The 16,514-nt window shown below is 42.4% G+C and overlaps 1 protein-coding gene across 1 annotated transcript in view; it reads right to left on the reverse strand.

Moving 5' to 3' along the window:
* NTRK2 (neurotrophic receptor tyrosine kinase 2) overlaps positions 1-16,514 on the reverse strand; it is a 343,863-nt gene that overhangs the window by 304,526 nt on the left and 22,823 nt on the right. The window contains exons 5-8 of the mRNA XM_046664639.1: positions 8,301-8,375; positions 8,115-8,186; positions 3,175-3,243; positions 374-528 (exon numbers count right to left, since the gene is read on the reverse strand). Of these exons, the coding sequence (XP_046520595.1) occupies positions 374-528; positions 3,175-3,243; positions 8,115-8,186; positions 8,301-8,375 (371 nt within the window). The remainder of the gene's footprint in view (positions 1-373; positions 529-3,174; positions 3,244-8,114; positions 8,187-8,300; positions 8,376-16,514) is intronic.

Genomic DNA, 16,514 nt, shown 5'->3' on the forward strand with positions numbered 1-16,514 from the left:
AAGTAAGTATATATGTGGCCAGTGAAGTACTACACTCTTAGCAGATATTTTTTTGGATGGTGGATGGATGGATGGATGGATGATGGTACAAACAAATGAACAAAGGAAGAAAGGAATAAACAGTGTACTTTTTTCTCTATGCACTTTCAAGTCATCCATTCAGAAATAATATTCTACTTGCAAAGAATATTCAGCAACGTTGCTCCCAGTTGACTTCTCCACACTGCACACAAATGTTGCCCAACTCACTTGAGACGTCAAGAGCATACTACGTAAAATCTGGGTAGTGGTAATCTCCCCAGAGTCTCCACCACACCAAAGCAATTAGAGCAATTAATAGTAACTAGAACTCATTGATTTAAAAGTAAATTACCACAATTGGGTATCTGCAGGTTTGCCAGGGGAATATTCTTGCTGCTTTCATTTAGGCAGTACAAATCCTGAGTTTCTGGACTGGATTTAGTCTCCTGGAGAGTCTTGATCCACATAATGTCACAGGAGCATGTAAATGGATTGCCCACCAGGATCCTACATGGAACAAAAATGAAACCCAATCAGGCTTCGATCTTTTAGTTTTAACTACACTAGTGTTTAGGAAGCTCTGCAACATGACGCATTCTTCCTAGCCAGCAATCTTGGGAGATTGTACCCACCTTTAAAGCACAACAGTACTTATTATTCATTCTTTTATCTAATACGCACTGAGCTTCTGTTGCGTGCAAACACCACTGTAGAGGCTAAAGAGTGATGTAGGACTTTCCAGAATAACAGGGGAAACAAGATAGGAACAAAAACAGCCGTAACATAGGACCAACAGGATGTCTCGTAAGATGGGGAAAAGTAAGGCGCCATAACAAATTTATCACAGTTATTGTATAGTTATTAAGAAGATCTTAAGCAAAGATGTCAACAGTAAGTTTTCAGGAATGCTGACCAGGCTAGAGATTGAAGCGTTATCATTAAATAAGCTCAGACTTCAGCGGGCGACACAGCGATTTCATCTTCACTTAAAATGAGACTGTAAATAAATGCTAAGACTAAAGCGTGAGAGCCAAGAGGGCAGGACTGTCAGCCTCTGCATTATGCGACCGCAGTTCAATTTGAGTGATGCAAGAAAGCTGGAGCGAATGTGAGAGGGAGAACCTGCAAGGGAGCTCTTAGATTTCCTGCATACACACCCACACGTGCGCACACACACACAACAAGCACAGGGTTTCTGAGAGCAAGGGTAGCTGAGCTCCAGATTAAGTCTCTCAGCCCACTGTGGGAGGGTCTGCAAAGAGAAAGCCACCATTCAGCTGTGTGGCCTGGACTCCTGCGGCCTGCAACTGGTGAAAGAGGAAGTAGTCAAGAGGAAAATAAAAACCACAAGAAAAAAAATCTTTAAATGCTTATTTATAATACTCAGTGGCCTATTTAAGATGACTTCCATTTATGGTAATGAGTCTTTAAATGAGGCCATTTAAAATCGTTACATAGGCTCTGCCTGGCATTAACCACAATACTTAAGATTTCCATGAGGACAGGACCAGGGCTTTGCAACATTATTTACTCCTGTGGTTTTCTGGTCGGGTTCTTCGAATCTCAGGAGAGTTTTCTGGGAGTTTCTTCGAGGAAAATGTGGTCATGGAAGACATTTAATTTGTGTCTGCTTGATGGCCTCCAACACCAAAATAGGATTTGATGCTACTGGATATGGAATATAATGTGGAAGAGATCCACAATGTTTAAACCCCATTCATCCAAGATGTTTCCTGGCATTCCGAGCACGTGAAAAACTAAAGTCTTTCTAAAAGGAAGGTAGGATTGAATCCACATAAGTGACAAAGAAGCAAAGAGATCTTTAATCATAAATATAGCAATGTTCAGTGACCACACAACACTGGCAGACAGCTGGCTCCTTCCTCTGGCTCAGTGTGCAGACTCCTTCTGCACCACATACGCTTAAGTGTTTAGGCTTCTACCTCTCCCCCTGGATAGCAGAATCCTGGAACACGGAAACTCCTTATATCCCCACGGCCTAGTGCGACGTTAGTTTGAGTTGTAATAGGCACACAATTAACATTTGCTGAGTGAGTTGACTAAACATGCAGCAGGGGGAGTATTGAGATGTGAATTTGAAATCAGAACTCTAATATTTAATCATGAAAATTTTCTGCAGTGACGCTCCAAATGTTTACAGAACCGCTTATTCTGTTCCATACCACTTCCTGAAGGTTTTCGTGCCCATTCTTGTGTTAGAAAGCTAGCGCCTCAACTCCATGAGTCAGTTGATTCCAAATAATTGCCAATTCCCAAGACTTTCACCACATAATACTCACGACTACCTAGTAACTTCTTGTCTCTCCACTAGGGGCATCTTCTGATTGGCACAACTTCCTTGTGAAGAGGGGTGGACCCCACAACTCGGGCAACATACAGTTTAAGCAAAGCCATTGCCTGGTATTCAAAGGCCTTGTCCATCTGGGCCCCCTCCACCCTACAGAGACTCTGCCTTCGGGTTCTTTGGGTATGTTTCCCAAAGGAATGGCAACAGATCATATTTGCTCCATGGCGATAATACAAAGAATCGAGCCCACTTGGAAATGCTGGCTATTAGTCATGAACATAGTTCAATATTTCTCCTATCATTTTACAGCAGAGGAAATTAGGGCGTAAGGATAAAGATCGAGTGCAGTGGCAGACCTAGAAGAAAACCTCACACAGACAGGCGAGACGAGAAGGACCACCTCTCCTCCAGGGTTCACTAGGCCAGCGCTGGGGTGGCCGATACAAGCTGGGGCGCACTGCCCATCGCCACTCCCTCCCCGAGTACGGGTCTGCCTTCCACTCGGGCCTGGACATAACAGGGCGAAGGAGCTTCTACGAGATCTGTCGCCATTTGAACAAAGCCCCCGTCTTTCTCCCCTTTCCCTCCATTAGAAAACAAAACATCTATGTAAAAATAACATTTAAACTCACATAAGTGTTGTATTATCATTGAGATTTCTATTTTTTACCACCGAATCATATCTTCACGAGGAAGTAAAAGAACAAGTGGCCAAAACTTGAGAAATCATTTTTCAAGAATTTTGATATAAAAATAGATTTGCAGCATCATTCATTTAAAAAAATATTTAATTACCCTTTCCTGTGAAATTTCTTCCCCAAATGTCACATATAATCGTTACTTACAGCTCAGACAAGTCAAGGTGACGGAAATGTTTCCTGGACAAACTCGTCAGTTTATTTCTGGTAAAATTGCTGAAAGGAATCAAAAATGTTAAATATGAATTTAAAATGTTACATTTCAGGAATAAAGCATTCAAAAAGAGATTTTCTTTTTTCAAAGTATAATTTTATTTGATCACAGTATATGCCTTACTTAGGCCCCAAATCTCTTTCTTTTACCTAGAGTGATAGCTTAGTTTTTCCTGCCTCTCCTATAATTCTTGTTTATGGGAGAGAAGAGGGAAGCGTAATTTTTTTTTTCTTTTGGTGAGGAAGATTGGCCCTGAGCTAACATCTGTTGCCAGTCTTCCTCTTTTTGTTTGAGGAAGATTGTCACTGAGGAAGCTGGTAACATCTGTGCCAATCTTCCTCTGTTTTGTATGTGGGATGCTGCCACAGCATGACTTGATGAGCTGTGTGTAGGTCCATGCCCAGGATCCAAACTTGTGAACCCCAGGTCACTGAAGCAGAAAACGCAAACTTAACCACTATGCCATGGGGCCAGCCCCTGTAATGTCTATTTTTAATCTCTTTTTTACCCAAAAGCTTATTTTTTGTATGCTGATTCAGAGCTGAGTTACATACCTCCTAGAGCTCTCTGACTTTTCGAACAATTAATAGAAGGATTAAATTAAATTAAAAACCATAAACTCATTAGGGAAAAAAGATGCTTTAAAACTAAAGAATAGTATGACTATTTTGAAATCACATGACACAAATAACTCTGAAGATTAACTGAATTTAACATGTCCTTATAGGAAAGAAGATACCTAGCGATTGATAAACTCTGCTGAAATTGTTTATATATGACTTCTAAATAACTAGATAATTCCATGATGATAACAACAACAGCAAAATCAGATAATAAGGAATATGTGAGATTTTATCTTGAACTATTTTAGCAACGTATTATTTTAAGACTCGGACAAGCCAAACAAGGAAAAGATGTCCTATTTGTGAATGGAAAAATAATACTGAATTTACTGACGTGTTCTGAATATGTTGTTTTATTCAAGGATGGAAGTTCCAGTTTCCAAAGATCAGCACCATGAGACCTCAAGTTGGGAAATTCTGAGCCATAATCCTGGCAGCTGACTTGCCCTCTGAACTTGTTTACCAGTTGAATTTATTTAAGAAGTGTCCAAAGCTTGGGCCTCTAGACATGTGTGCAATAAGTAACATGAATGCAAAACAAACATCATCTTTTCCAAAAACAGCCAAGCTCTCAACAAATCGCCAGGAGCCTTTCAGTGTCTGTTCCCTACTTGGGAAAGCGAGTGATGGGCCGAGAGCCAGAAAAGAACGGGCGATCCGAGGGTGACAGCAATCTTGCCACCCCCACCCCGAGGCAAGTCTACTGTGTCAGCCCAATGAAATCACTGAAATCATCGGTGGAAGTATCCTGGGATGTCTGACCAGTCACCTTCAGAGAGGGCTCATACCCAGGGCCTAGTGCATGAGCTAAGGCTAGTCAATTGACCAGTGAAGAAAATGCCACCTCAGCATCTCATAATTCAAGAGCGTGTGTGTCCACTCTCCACTTAATTCTATACTGAGATTTCCACTCATCTACCCCTACCTACTCCAGGGCACTCTCTGCCTTCTATGCGTGCATCTTTTCTCTTCACACTGAGTATAAAGTGCTCACCCACATGAAAAAATAATCCCCTGGGAAGTTGTGAAATGTGCCCACATAAATCTTTCTTTTGGAATGTGAATTAAGAATGGTTTCCACTGGAGTACAATACATTGAAAAGTCAATCTGCCTGTCTTCGCCTCAGTCTTGGAGGCACAAATGTTTTCATCGTCATCAGAAATCCTCATCCTTCTGAAGGAAAAAAAACCCTACTCTTCCTCCCAAGAAGAATGAGGAGAGCGGAGTCAGAGAAAGAGGATACTTGGTGTCAAGGTTCTCGGCCAGCGAGCAAAGGCAGTCTGGGAGCAGTGTGGCCCAGAGTGTGGTTACGCACCAAGGAACAAGGTGAGTTTTATGAACCATACTTATTATTGGGGCCAAAAGTCACAAAGGAGGAGGAGGGGAGGAAACAAATCAACAGTCCTCTGTTTGATTATAGAACTTTGAAAGGAGCTAATGAGCACCTCGGCAAAGCCCCTAGGAAACACAGATATTGGCTTTTCTCCCAGCCCCTGGGTTCTCAGGGGCCGCGCAGGAATTAAAGGCACCAAGAAATCAACTCAGTGAGCAGTCATAGGGGTTTTGGACAGTCACCATGTGATGCTAAATATGCCCAGGGTAAGGAAGAGACAGGATCTGACTTGAATGTCCTTAAGGCCCGCCGTGAATAGACGGCTCTTGCGCACATGTGAACACTGCAGGGAAACTCCCAGAGATGATCAGCGCATCCCAGGGGCGGAGAGAAACAGCTTCTGATACACATCCCTTTTCCAGCCCCCGGCACCCACTGTGCTGGTACACGAGGTAGGAATGCACTTCACAAGGGGGAGGTCAGGGACAACAAGCCAGCGCCGCTGCCCTCAGTCACAGCAGAGGTTGGGACTAAGGTCTGGAAAGGCAGACACTTGCCTTGATTCCCTCCTCCCTGCCATTCTCAAAAGCCAGCTACTTCATTTAATTTCATATCTTGGCGATTAGGAACCTCTTTCATCAGGTGGCTATATGAAGCTTACAGACACTTTATGACTTCTTCACAACTGTGTGAATCCTGGCCTGACTTCTTTCTGTCCTATGATTTCATCGAGCCGCAAATATCAATAGAGTTTTTGCAGTTTGACCAATGGGCTTCCTCACCACCACCTTTTAAAGAAACTAGAGAAGACCTGCCCATCTCTTTGGTTGCCAGTTTTCAAATGACACCTCTTTGGGACACAGGGAGTTGGCTTTATATAAGTTGTGTGCTGGACAAAGAATGCCATTAAAATTATTCTACCATACATCACCCTGAAAAAACACACTAGGTGGCTTCGGTATTCATATAAATAGCATGCAACAAGGAAAGTAGGGAAAATATAAGAGGTATAGTAAAGTAATAACTAATTCTGTTAATAAAACTATAATTAACTATCGCCCATTGAACACAACATAGCCCTAGGGGAAATGAAATGGTAAAATAGCCAGTAAGATGTGATTGTTGAGTAATTCGGGTCGAAAGTCAGCTGTAATGAAAATTCCAGAACTTAACCACTGAGGTCATTAGTTACAGTTAAGTGACTGCATTGGAGCCTTTTGCCTTTTTCTTCTATCCAACTTCTCTCTTGTTTATGCTATCAAGGCCTACGCAGACATCAGATTTGTGCAGGCAAACCAACCACAGAGAGGATGCCAAAAAGCACTGAAATGAAATGTGTTTATAGAGTTCCTTGGAGTTTCATCACGTTTTTGCCGTATGTTTTATATCTTAATTCTACCGACTTTATTTTTAAATTGACTTCATCATTAATGTCACCTATAAAATAGGAAGTCACGATACCGGCTTTATGAAATTAAGGTCTTTCATAATATCAACAAATCTTCATAACGTGTCCAGGCAATCTGCTCTAAGAGAGTGACGTCTTTTATCACTGGCATGGCAATCAGTTGAGGAACTGTTCTCCACAAGAAAACAAAGAGGACAAATGTGACAAGAAGGGCTGGTTCTCAAATTACATGGATGACACAAGTTTTCTTTCCTGTACTCTTATTGTAGGAATATGGCTAGGAGTGGGCCCTGGAGTCACAATCCTGCCACTTTCGATCTGTGGACCTGCGCAAGTCCTAGAACTTCCTCTGTCTTTTTTTTTTTTCTCCTGCTTTTTCTCCCCAAATCCCCCAAGTACATAGTTGTATATTTTAGTTATGGGTCCTTCTAGTTGTGGCATGTGGGACACCGCTTCAATGTGGCCTGATGAGCAGCGTGGTGTCTGCGCCCAGGATCCAAACTGGCGAAACCCTGGGCCGCCCAAGCAAAGCGCGTGAACTCAACCACTCGGCCATGGGGCCAGCCCCTCTCTGTCTGTCTTTACATCTATGAAACGGGAATCAAGAAGATCTTCCCTGTCAAGTGACAGAAAAATCAAGTGAGATAATTCAGGTAAGAGTCTTATAGGTACACTGTAGTCTATGAAACATATAAGTATTGTCGCAGAGAATTTGCAAAGCACAAAAGAGCCAATGAATGCTGACAACATTCCTTCAACAGAAGCTCCCACTGAAAATTCGGGGCATGGGAACATCAATCTGAGCTTAGGGGTGGGTAATCCTCTGTTTAATGAAGAAACCTCTCAGGAAGTCCACACCATATTGACTAGACACTATCATCTAACAGAATTTAGCAGCAAACAATCTGAGAGCTCCCACTGTCCATATTTCCATTTGGCTTCAGTCGACAGAGCATCAACATGACTTTAGGGGAAACGTGCTGTTGTTAATAATTGTCTGACCTTTGGCATATCCTACGATTGATTTTTCTCCACTTTTATCAATCATGACAGATAGCTTTGGGAAAACGAAGGTTCCAAAGAGGACCCATTGTGGGGGGAAAAGCATTAGTAATTTTTAGTTCCGTAAAAAGGCCAAGGCCAAGTCAGCTTCTTTCAGCTCCACCAGTTTGATGTCTTCCAGGGAACATGTCATGATTCCAAGGAAAAGAATCAGGGACGCTGTACCAAGACACAGTTTTCACATCAGACTCCTTACTGTTGGCCTATTGCTCTGTCCAAGATGGAAATGGCCCAGAAATTCATGAAAGGGAATAAACAGGCTGTTCTAAGTACCCCTCTGAAGCTATTCAGAAATCAAACAAAATAAAAGCTAATGCTTCTAAGCTATTATCACAGCTATACTAACTTTCAAAAAGGAGGTTTAGAGTTGGAAAAGAAGAAAAACAGAGGAAAAAATTATTGAATAAATTGGGCCCTTGGAAACAAAAGAATCAATCTTTACTTACATGTGCTGTAAGTTGGTGTTTTTCAGAAACGCTTTATGAGCCACAAATTTTAATCCAGAATCCACAATTGTCCTATGAAAACACATAATTGCATGTATGTTAGAATTAACCAATGAAGGACCCTCTGACTATGACAGAGCGTAGGCAAAAGCTCTGCGGTAAGATACATCAGTCCTGAGCACTCACAGGTTTTTCAGTCCCACGTAAGCTTCAACATCATCTTCGTTGATGATTTCTAGCCTTTTCTGATTTGCAATGTAACTGCAAAAAAGCAGAGAGTGAAAACCAGTGACTCAGAAGGTAGGCAATGCATGAGAGAACGGACAGCTTCCATGCAACCTCACCAGGGTGCTCAAGGCGATCCCCCCCCCACCCACCCTAGCCCCACCATTTTTTTCAAATACAGCAAGGGGAGCAAAACTGAGTGTGATTGAAAAGAAGTCATGATTGATCAGGTTTCATGGTCAATGACAGGTTCACCAGGTTTCATTTTTTCTTAATCTTCTATCACTCTTTCAACTAACAAGTTCAGCTTGCCAACTCTTTTAAGGTATCCCCTGTGTAGAGAGGTGAAAATAACTGGAAATGCATCCACTAACTCTCAAAGGCATTTCACCCTTACGGTGACAGCCATAGGGATGCCAGCATCACCATGCAAGAAAAATCACATCCTTCCTCACATTCCAGCAGCAGCAGTCACTCCCTCCTTTTACCTCAGAAATGACTGAAGCAGATTCCCCTCCCCCTTTCTCTCTCTCCCAGCCTCCATCCCTCCCTTCCTCCCCACTCTCTCTTTTCTGAGGCCAGCATCTCCTCTTTCTGCCTTTGTCATTAATAACACCAATTTTTCCTTTCAGGAAGCACATTTCACAAACTCCGTGTGGCCCCAGTGCACTCTGTATAGAAACGAAGCTTCATCTTCTCTGAAAACCCTCAAATATAGGAATAAAATGGTGACTCTAGCTGGACAGAGAATCCCTTCCCCTTGGCCATGATGCCTGGCTTAGAGATGTGCATATGACCTCAACTAAACCAATGAGAATCTTCCCTGAAATTAAATAGATTATTGCTGGGACAGAGAGTGTCTCTCTCTTTCTCTGGGACCATAGCTGAAATATTACACAGGCCTGGGGTTTCCATGGGAAATTTTTCTGCCACAGTAAAGAGACTGTCCGAGAAAGAAGTCAGCACACAGAAGGAAAGAGAGCTGAGAGATTAAAGAGAGGCAGAACCCTGAAAATGCCACTTGAGCCTTTGGATTCAGCCATCTCTGAAGACGATGTCACGAACAGAAATTCGATCTGAATTTCTGTCACTTGCAATCAATAAAATCCCTAGCAATACAACACAAAGCTATTAAAACTACCACCATGGACTCTCCTTGTGCTAGTCATCTGAGCACCTGTCCACTCACTTTTCTTACATCACACCCTCTTTGAAGACACAACAGCTGGATCCTGTTTTATTCTTCTTAATGTGCACCACAGCATCTAGCAAAGTACCTTGCACAAGGTAGGAATTCAAAGGATGAAGGACAGATGAATGGACAAATGGATTGACGGATGGATGGGCAGCAGTTCCAAAGGCACTATAGAAAGTTGTGGTAGTGGGATTTTCAAAAAATTTAAGACACATAACATTCCAATTATGACACAAAACAAATATGCAGCCTTTCTATTACCAAGAAGAGTTAAAATAAAAATTATAGTAACCAATGGGGCAGAAGGTACAGCACCTATAGGTCCCTTCTACGCAATCCAAAACAAGATAAAAAAGATATCACATATGGTAAGAGTTGGGGCACCCATTTCTAGAAGATAAATTTTAGAAATAAATTTAGTAAATGCTCTGAGGGAACAAAATTACACCAAAGAGAAATAATTTTAAAAGGAGCCACATAAACATTGTCTCCTGTTACACAACAAAAGCAACCTCCAAGACAGCAGTATATCTTCTGCTCAAAGGTCTTGGTTCTCCCCGATACCCAGGGCCTCGCGCTTCACAGCTGTGCAAGGATTCATCCCCTTCTGTCCTCCCACACACAGAAGAAAACATGCTAAGACTCCAATCTAACGCTCAAACAACAATTTTCAACATTCAGAGTTTTTATAGAACGTTTCAAAATTATCACATTTTGGAAACATTTTTCCAAGATTTTCATTCCACTAACATTTTCCATAGAGACCACAGTGACCTCCTTCTAAATTATCTCCCAGAAAGAGCTGCCTTCCAGAGAACCCTGAATTTTAACGCTTTTGTTCAGGCAACTGCAGCAAAAAAGGTAGATAATGTGGGCAAGATTTCCTTTGGGGTCACAGCCAGGACTTCCAGAGAAGTCTGTCTACTCCCTACAGCTGAGCTGGCATGGTGGCTGTCACCATCCTGATATCATCTGAGCATTCTTCAACACTCCTTCTTGGATCGTCACTGCGTCCTCCATGCTTAAGGCAGGGGCCTGACACTCAATAGGGACTTAACCAACGTCTGTGGCACAAAGCATTTATCTTTAACTTTCCTTTTAGTTATCTATGCCCTTTATTTTATTTCTATTTCATTTTCATCAAATTTTTAATTTATAAACTCCTAAGTTGTATTCAATAAAATACAGTGAGCTAACATAAACAAAACTGGAAGGCACAGAATAAAGAAAAGCAAGAACAGAGATACTGCAGGGCTAAGAATTAGGTTTAAAATGCATACACCTGTTAGGAAAGGGCCATGAGCTTGAATCTAAGCTTTCTAGTCACCACGCCCAAGAAAAGAAGGAAAGGGGTATCCATTCAGTCGGCGGTAAATTTATAGCATTCGTGAGATGAAAATAAGTCAGACATTAAGCAGAGCATAACTGTTCTTGGATCTAAGACCAGACAGGAGATTTTACAGAAAACCATCAAAAGAACCATGTGAAATTACAAAAAACGGTCACTAGAGAATATCCTTCCATTGTGGAGGCAGGAATTCCTGGATAAAATAATGAAGTTTTCTCCTGGTCAAAATGGAAAAACCAACAGAAGAGCTGGATTAAAAGGTCAGTACGTGCCTCTCTAGAAGCCAAGAATTCTGCTTTATAAGCTACCATCTGCAGAGATGCCCACAATATAGCTGCTGGCGATAGAGCGCTCATGAAACCTACCCCATGGGAAACTCTCCTTAGCTCCCATTAACTGAGGAATCACAGGGTTAGAATGGAAGCCAGTAAAGTTAATAACAGACAGTTCAGAGGCGAGTCCTCCATGGTCGAGAAATATATGAAAAGCTGCTTACCCCACAAAGAATCTGAAATGTAAATTAAAACAAGGACATACCATTCCTCTCCCACTAGCTGGACAAAATGTTTAAAGCCTGACAATAGAAGGCATTTCTAAGGATGTGGGGATTTCTCTTACATTGGTGGAGGGAGTATAAATTGGTACAATCACTTTGAAGAGCAATTTGCTGGTATCTTGGAAAATTATAAATCAGTATGCTTTATAGTCAAGCAATTCCCTTTCTAAGTACTCACCTGAGAGAAAGTCTCACACAGGCACCTAAGGAGATATATACAAGAATATTCACCGTACTACTGTCAGGATCAGAAGTTGGAAACAACCCAAGTGCCATCAACAAAGAAACAGAAAAAAATAAAGTGTGTAGGTGTGTTAAATAAGTTGGATTGAACCTCATCTTTTATTTGAGCAGAAAGAGATCTTCATGCTAAGTGAGAAAGAAAAATAAGCAAAACTGCATACTGATATGTACACATAATATAAAATAATTTATGTGACCTTTTAAAAATACACAGAAAATAATACTACATCATGTTCATAGTCAAGGACATTTGTAAAGTTATAAAAACAAGACTGCAAGGAAGTTCACCTCGGGAAAAGAGAATGGGCCTGGGATAAAGAAACTTCAACTGTTAAACTATTTTATTCAACTACTGAACTATTTTATTAAAAAAGACAAAAATGTTAAAGTCAGTTCTGAATATAAGGACATGAAGTATTGTTGTCGTTATATTTTTTTGAATTTTTTAAATTTATGAAGAAAAAAGAAAGAAGGAAGGAAGAAAAGAAGGGATGGAGGGAGAGCTGGGAGGGAGGGAAGGACAGAAAGAGAGACAGACAGACAGAGAAAACCACACGAGTGAAACAAGAGCAGGGAAGCTGGACCAGGGCTGCTCAGTTAGGAAGTGGACAAACACGCCTACACTCAAGGTCTTGGCTCCTTGGACCACCCCAAAAGGCAAACGGTCTAAGAGCCTTCAGCTCCCTGCCCCAGCGCCCCAGACAGGAACCAGAAGACTAAGGAGCATGCTGGGCTGCCCCCTACTGGTGATTTCCACGTGCCTCCAGGAGGATTTTGGCAACACCAGACCTTTTGAGCATTCCGATCTCACTGCCACTTATAAGAAAAGCAGCAGCTGCGGAGACCCACCCAGGGTCGGGAAGGAGAAAGGAAGAGCCAGGCCAGTGCAGACAACTGAAAGATGCGCCCGCAGGCAATGCGGCAGGCTTTCCCCCTGGAAAACCATTTCCCACCACTGTGGTCAAAGTGCTGTCAAACTCTGAAGGCTCTTTACTGAGTTATAAAACACATCTCTGAGAAGGGTTTCATTCCCAACAAAGCAGTGGGAAGTCCCAGTATCTTGGCACAGGCCTTTCTCATGTGCTTTCTTTCCATGGCAACTCCGAACTCCTCTGACCTATGCCCACTGTTCTGGAAAGCCTAGGCCCCAGGGGTTTTAAGGCACAAGCCACCCCCCCAGAGCCATGTCCCAGCACTTGTCTGACAGGAATCTCATAAACGAGTTCAGCAAAGCTTTGGTTCTTCACGGAAAACTAATCTTCTGCCCCTCTAACCTGCAGCCGATGCCTTAGTTCTCTTTCAGACAAGTCAGCAGCCTTTGAATAGCGACAAAGAGACTTGGTAGATTTGGATTTTTTTAATTCGATATTTCTTAAGTATTTCCCTCACTTACCTCCTGGGCATCCCAGGCCCTCTGGCCCACCCCTCCATCAGCAATCTGTCTGGAACATCGTTGGCGTCCAACCATCCTGTTTCCCGAATATGCCTTCCTCCTTTCTCGAGTCCATATAGAGGATTCTTGCTTGGCCCTCATATGATGAGGGCTGTTTTTCACTGTTGTTTTTCACTTTTACGACATCCCAAGACCACCATCTACTGCCCTAAAAGTTGGATCCCATATTCAAGGAGCTTCTCACTGAATTCACCTACATCTGTTCTGGGACCCTGCAATATCTGAAACACTGCTTGATTTGTACACAACACCGAAAAGGCTTTTTCCATCAGAACATTTTTATTCCATCATTGGCAAGCATTTCTTCTTTTAGCATTTATTGTACTTCTTAATTTGAAAATTAAGAATTAGAAGGGATGGAGGTACTTTTTGTACCGACAATTATATTTTTCTTTTAACCTATCTGACTCCCCAACTGAACCGTTAACTCAGATGGAGGGGTCTTATTCATCTCACGGCATCTCCACTTCCGGGCGCAGAGCTGATGCTCACACACTGTCAAACAGATCCACGGAGTCTCCGAGTGCCCTGGAGTCTTCATTGTCCCACTGGAAAGACCAGACACGTACATAGATTGCACGAAGGATGCACAACAAATGCTAAATGAAGATTGTGATAATAGAAAATAACTTCACTTATCACGGAGAAAACAAGGAAACCAAATAAGGACCATAACAAAGGAGGACGGAGAGTCAATCTTGAAAGCAAAATGTGTCTGATCTAGAAGTAAATTTAGATCACAAGCATACAACATATTCAAACCAACTACTAATTTATTTATTTATTTCTGCTTTATCTCCCCAAATTCCCCCAGTACACAGTTGTATATCTTAGTTGCAGGTCCTTCTAGTTGTGGCATGTAAATTTATTTTTTTAAATGATTAAAAACTAATCACCCGAAGAAGGTGAGCATGTATTTGCCACCAAACTCTCAGTCTCAGGAACGTTAAGGCTAGAAATGGCCCCCAAGGATCTTCTGATCCTGCGGTCTTGACCTTGAAGGAGGTGATGCTCTCTGGGGTACAGTGCTCATGGCCACCGTATTTGATGAGCAGAAACGAGATGGCTCCCAGCAGAGGTACAAGCACCTGTGAGGACACCGTGGGAGGAACTACAAGATAGTATTGGGCAGGTCAGTGAAGGCTTACGGAGGTCAGGCCTTGAAGAGTGACCCAAAGTCGACAGATAAAGAACTCAAACATAAGAAGAGTCCGTGTGATTTGCCTTTTTATCTTATATGGTCACCACAGCCGCGCCAGTCTCAACTTGACATCCAGGATCTTCACTAAGACATTTTCTTGAGGGTAAAGAATTTCCTCTCCTTTAGCTTAACAAAAAGCTTATAGGTGGCTTTTTGGAAAAGAAGAGAGAAGAGGTAATTTTAGGAAAAATTTGCAGAAACATTTTTGAAATACAGGTTCCTGGAAAGGGGATTGATCCCATTTTAAAAGCTTTCACAGTGGCTGTGACAACCTGCTAACTAATTGTTCCAGGTAATCTTCTCAAGTAATAAAAACTGGTTTCTAATGCATCTTTTCCTCTCGTGTACTAGCTTAACAGCAGGATTGCTCAAAAGTCAAATTTCCCTGTAACTTAGACTTTACTGCCTGAATTGTACTTTGGCAATTCATCAAAAAGAAATGGAAACAGCCGTGAATATTTCTAACCGCCACTCTTCAAAATGGAATCACTTCCTGCTACCTTGGCTACCCCCCACCTCCACCCCCAAGTAAACAAGTAAACAAATAAATAAGGTAATAAAAGTAGATAGAACTCAAACTCCACAAGAGATTGTGATGTGTGTCCAGGCTTACAGCCGTGGGGTGCAGAATTTCAACTCTGATAGGATCCTTTCTGCCATAAGATTCCCATCACAGGGAATATAATAATTCTTTTAAAAAAATGCCCTTAGGGGCTGGCCCCTTGGCTGAGAGGTTAAGTTCGCGCGCTCCGCTACAGGCGGCCCAGGGTTTCGTTGGTTCGAATCCTGGGCACCGACATGGCACTGCTCATCAAACCACGCTGAGGCAGCGTCCCATATGCCACAACTAGAAGGACCCACAACGAAGAATATACAACTATGTACCGGGGGGCTTGGGGAGAAAAAGGAAAAAAATAAAATAAAATCTTTAAAAAAAAAAAGGCCTTATTCCCTGAGTCCACAACCAGGTTGCTTCTGTTTCTCAGGAAAATGCTGAGAAAGAGTTTTGAAAGTCAATCCATGATGGGCCAAAGCAGGACTCAAAATAAGACTCTCTCAGTCCATCGCTCCATTCTTAAGAGAGGGCACACCACCCCAGCTATGAAGACAGGAATTAGAGAACACCAAATAAGCATGCTCAAAACCTGAATTCAAACAACCTCTCATCACATGCTGTTTAGTGTCAGCATTTCCACCTCCTTTGTGGTCCTGGGCAAAGAAGTAGCACCACTAATTCCCTTTATTGTAGTGCTAACTGTGTGCCAGGCACCAGGTTACCCATAGCTTGTCTCCCTTAACACAACAGTGCTACCAGGAGACCACTATGATTCTTTCCACATTTTTTTTTTGAGGAAGATTAGCCCTGAGCTAACATCTGTCACCAATCCTCCTCTTTTGCTGAGGAAGACTGGCCCTGAGCTAACATCTGTGCCATCCTCCTCTACTTTTTATATGTGGGACACCTACCATAGCATGGCTTGCTAAGCAGTGCCATATCTGCACCCGGGATCCGAACCGGCGAACTCCGGGTTGCCGAAGCAGAACGTGTGAAGCACTTAATCGGTGCACCACCAGGCCACCCCTGATCCTTTCCACTTTTAAAAGAGGACACTGAGGTCCACCCATGCCAGATCACTTTCCCAAGGTCACATAGGTCCCCAAACAGGAGATGAACCCATATCTGCCTCCTCTGAAGTCTGAGCTTGTAGCCACTATATCACACCCCTAGCACTGTGGAGTTTTAAATCCTGCACCTTTGACAAGGAATAATTTCTAAAATTTCTGCAAAATGGACCTTTACAAATGATCACAGCCTAAAAGCACTAGTCAATGAAAAGGAATGAGGACATTTTACAGGATGCTGTCATGTATTATATTTACACAGAGCTAATAGGAGATAAATAAAAAGTCTCCTTCCAATTCTTACATAATGCCAAGCTCTGAGACTGCAGCTTCCTAGAATAGCCCAGATACCCTGGGAATTTAAGAATTCAAGTGCCTGGAAAATAAGAAGCGGTGTGGTGGAGGGATAAACACACTCTACTGCTTTACCTCTTACAGCCCCGTGACCTGGGGCAAGTCCCTACGCCTCAGTTTCCTTCTATGTAGAATGAGGTGGCAACAGTAACTGCCTCATGGGGTTTTTGGGAAATTAGAAAACTGCCTTCTCACACACGAG

This window comes from Equus quagga, chromosome 6 (assembly GCF_021613505.1).
Source record: "Equus quagga isolate Etosha38 chromosome 6, UCLA_HA_Equagga_1.0, whole genome shotgun sequence".
Taxonomy (NCBI): domain Eukaryota; kingdom Metazoa; phylum Chordata; class Mammalia; order Perissodactyla; family Equidae; genus Equus; species Equus quagga.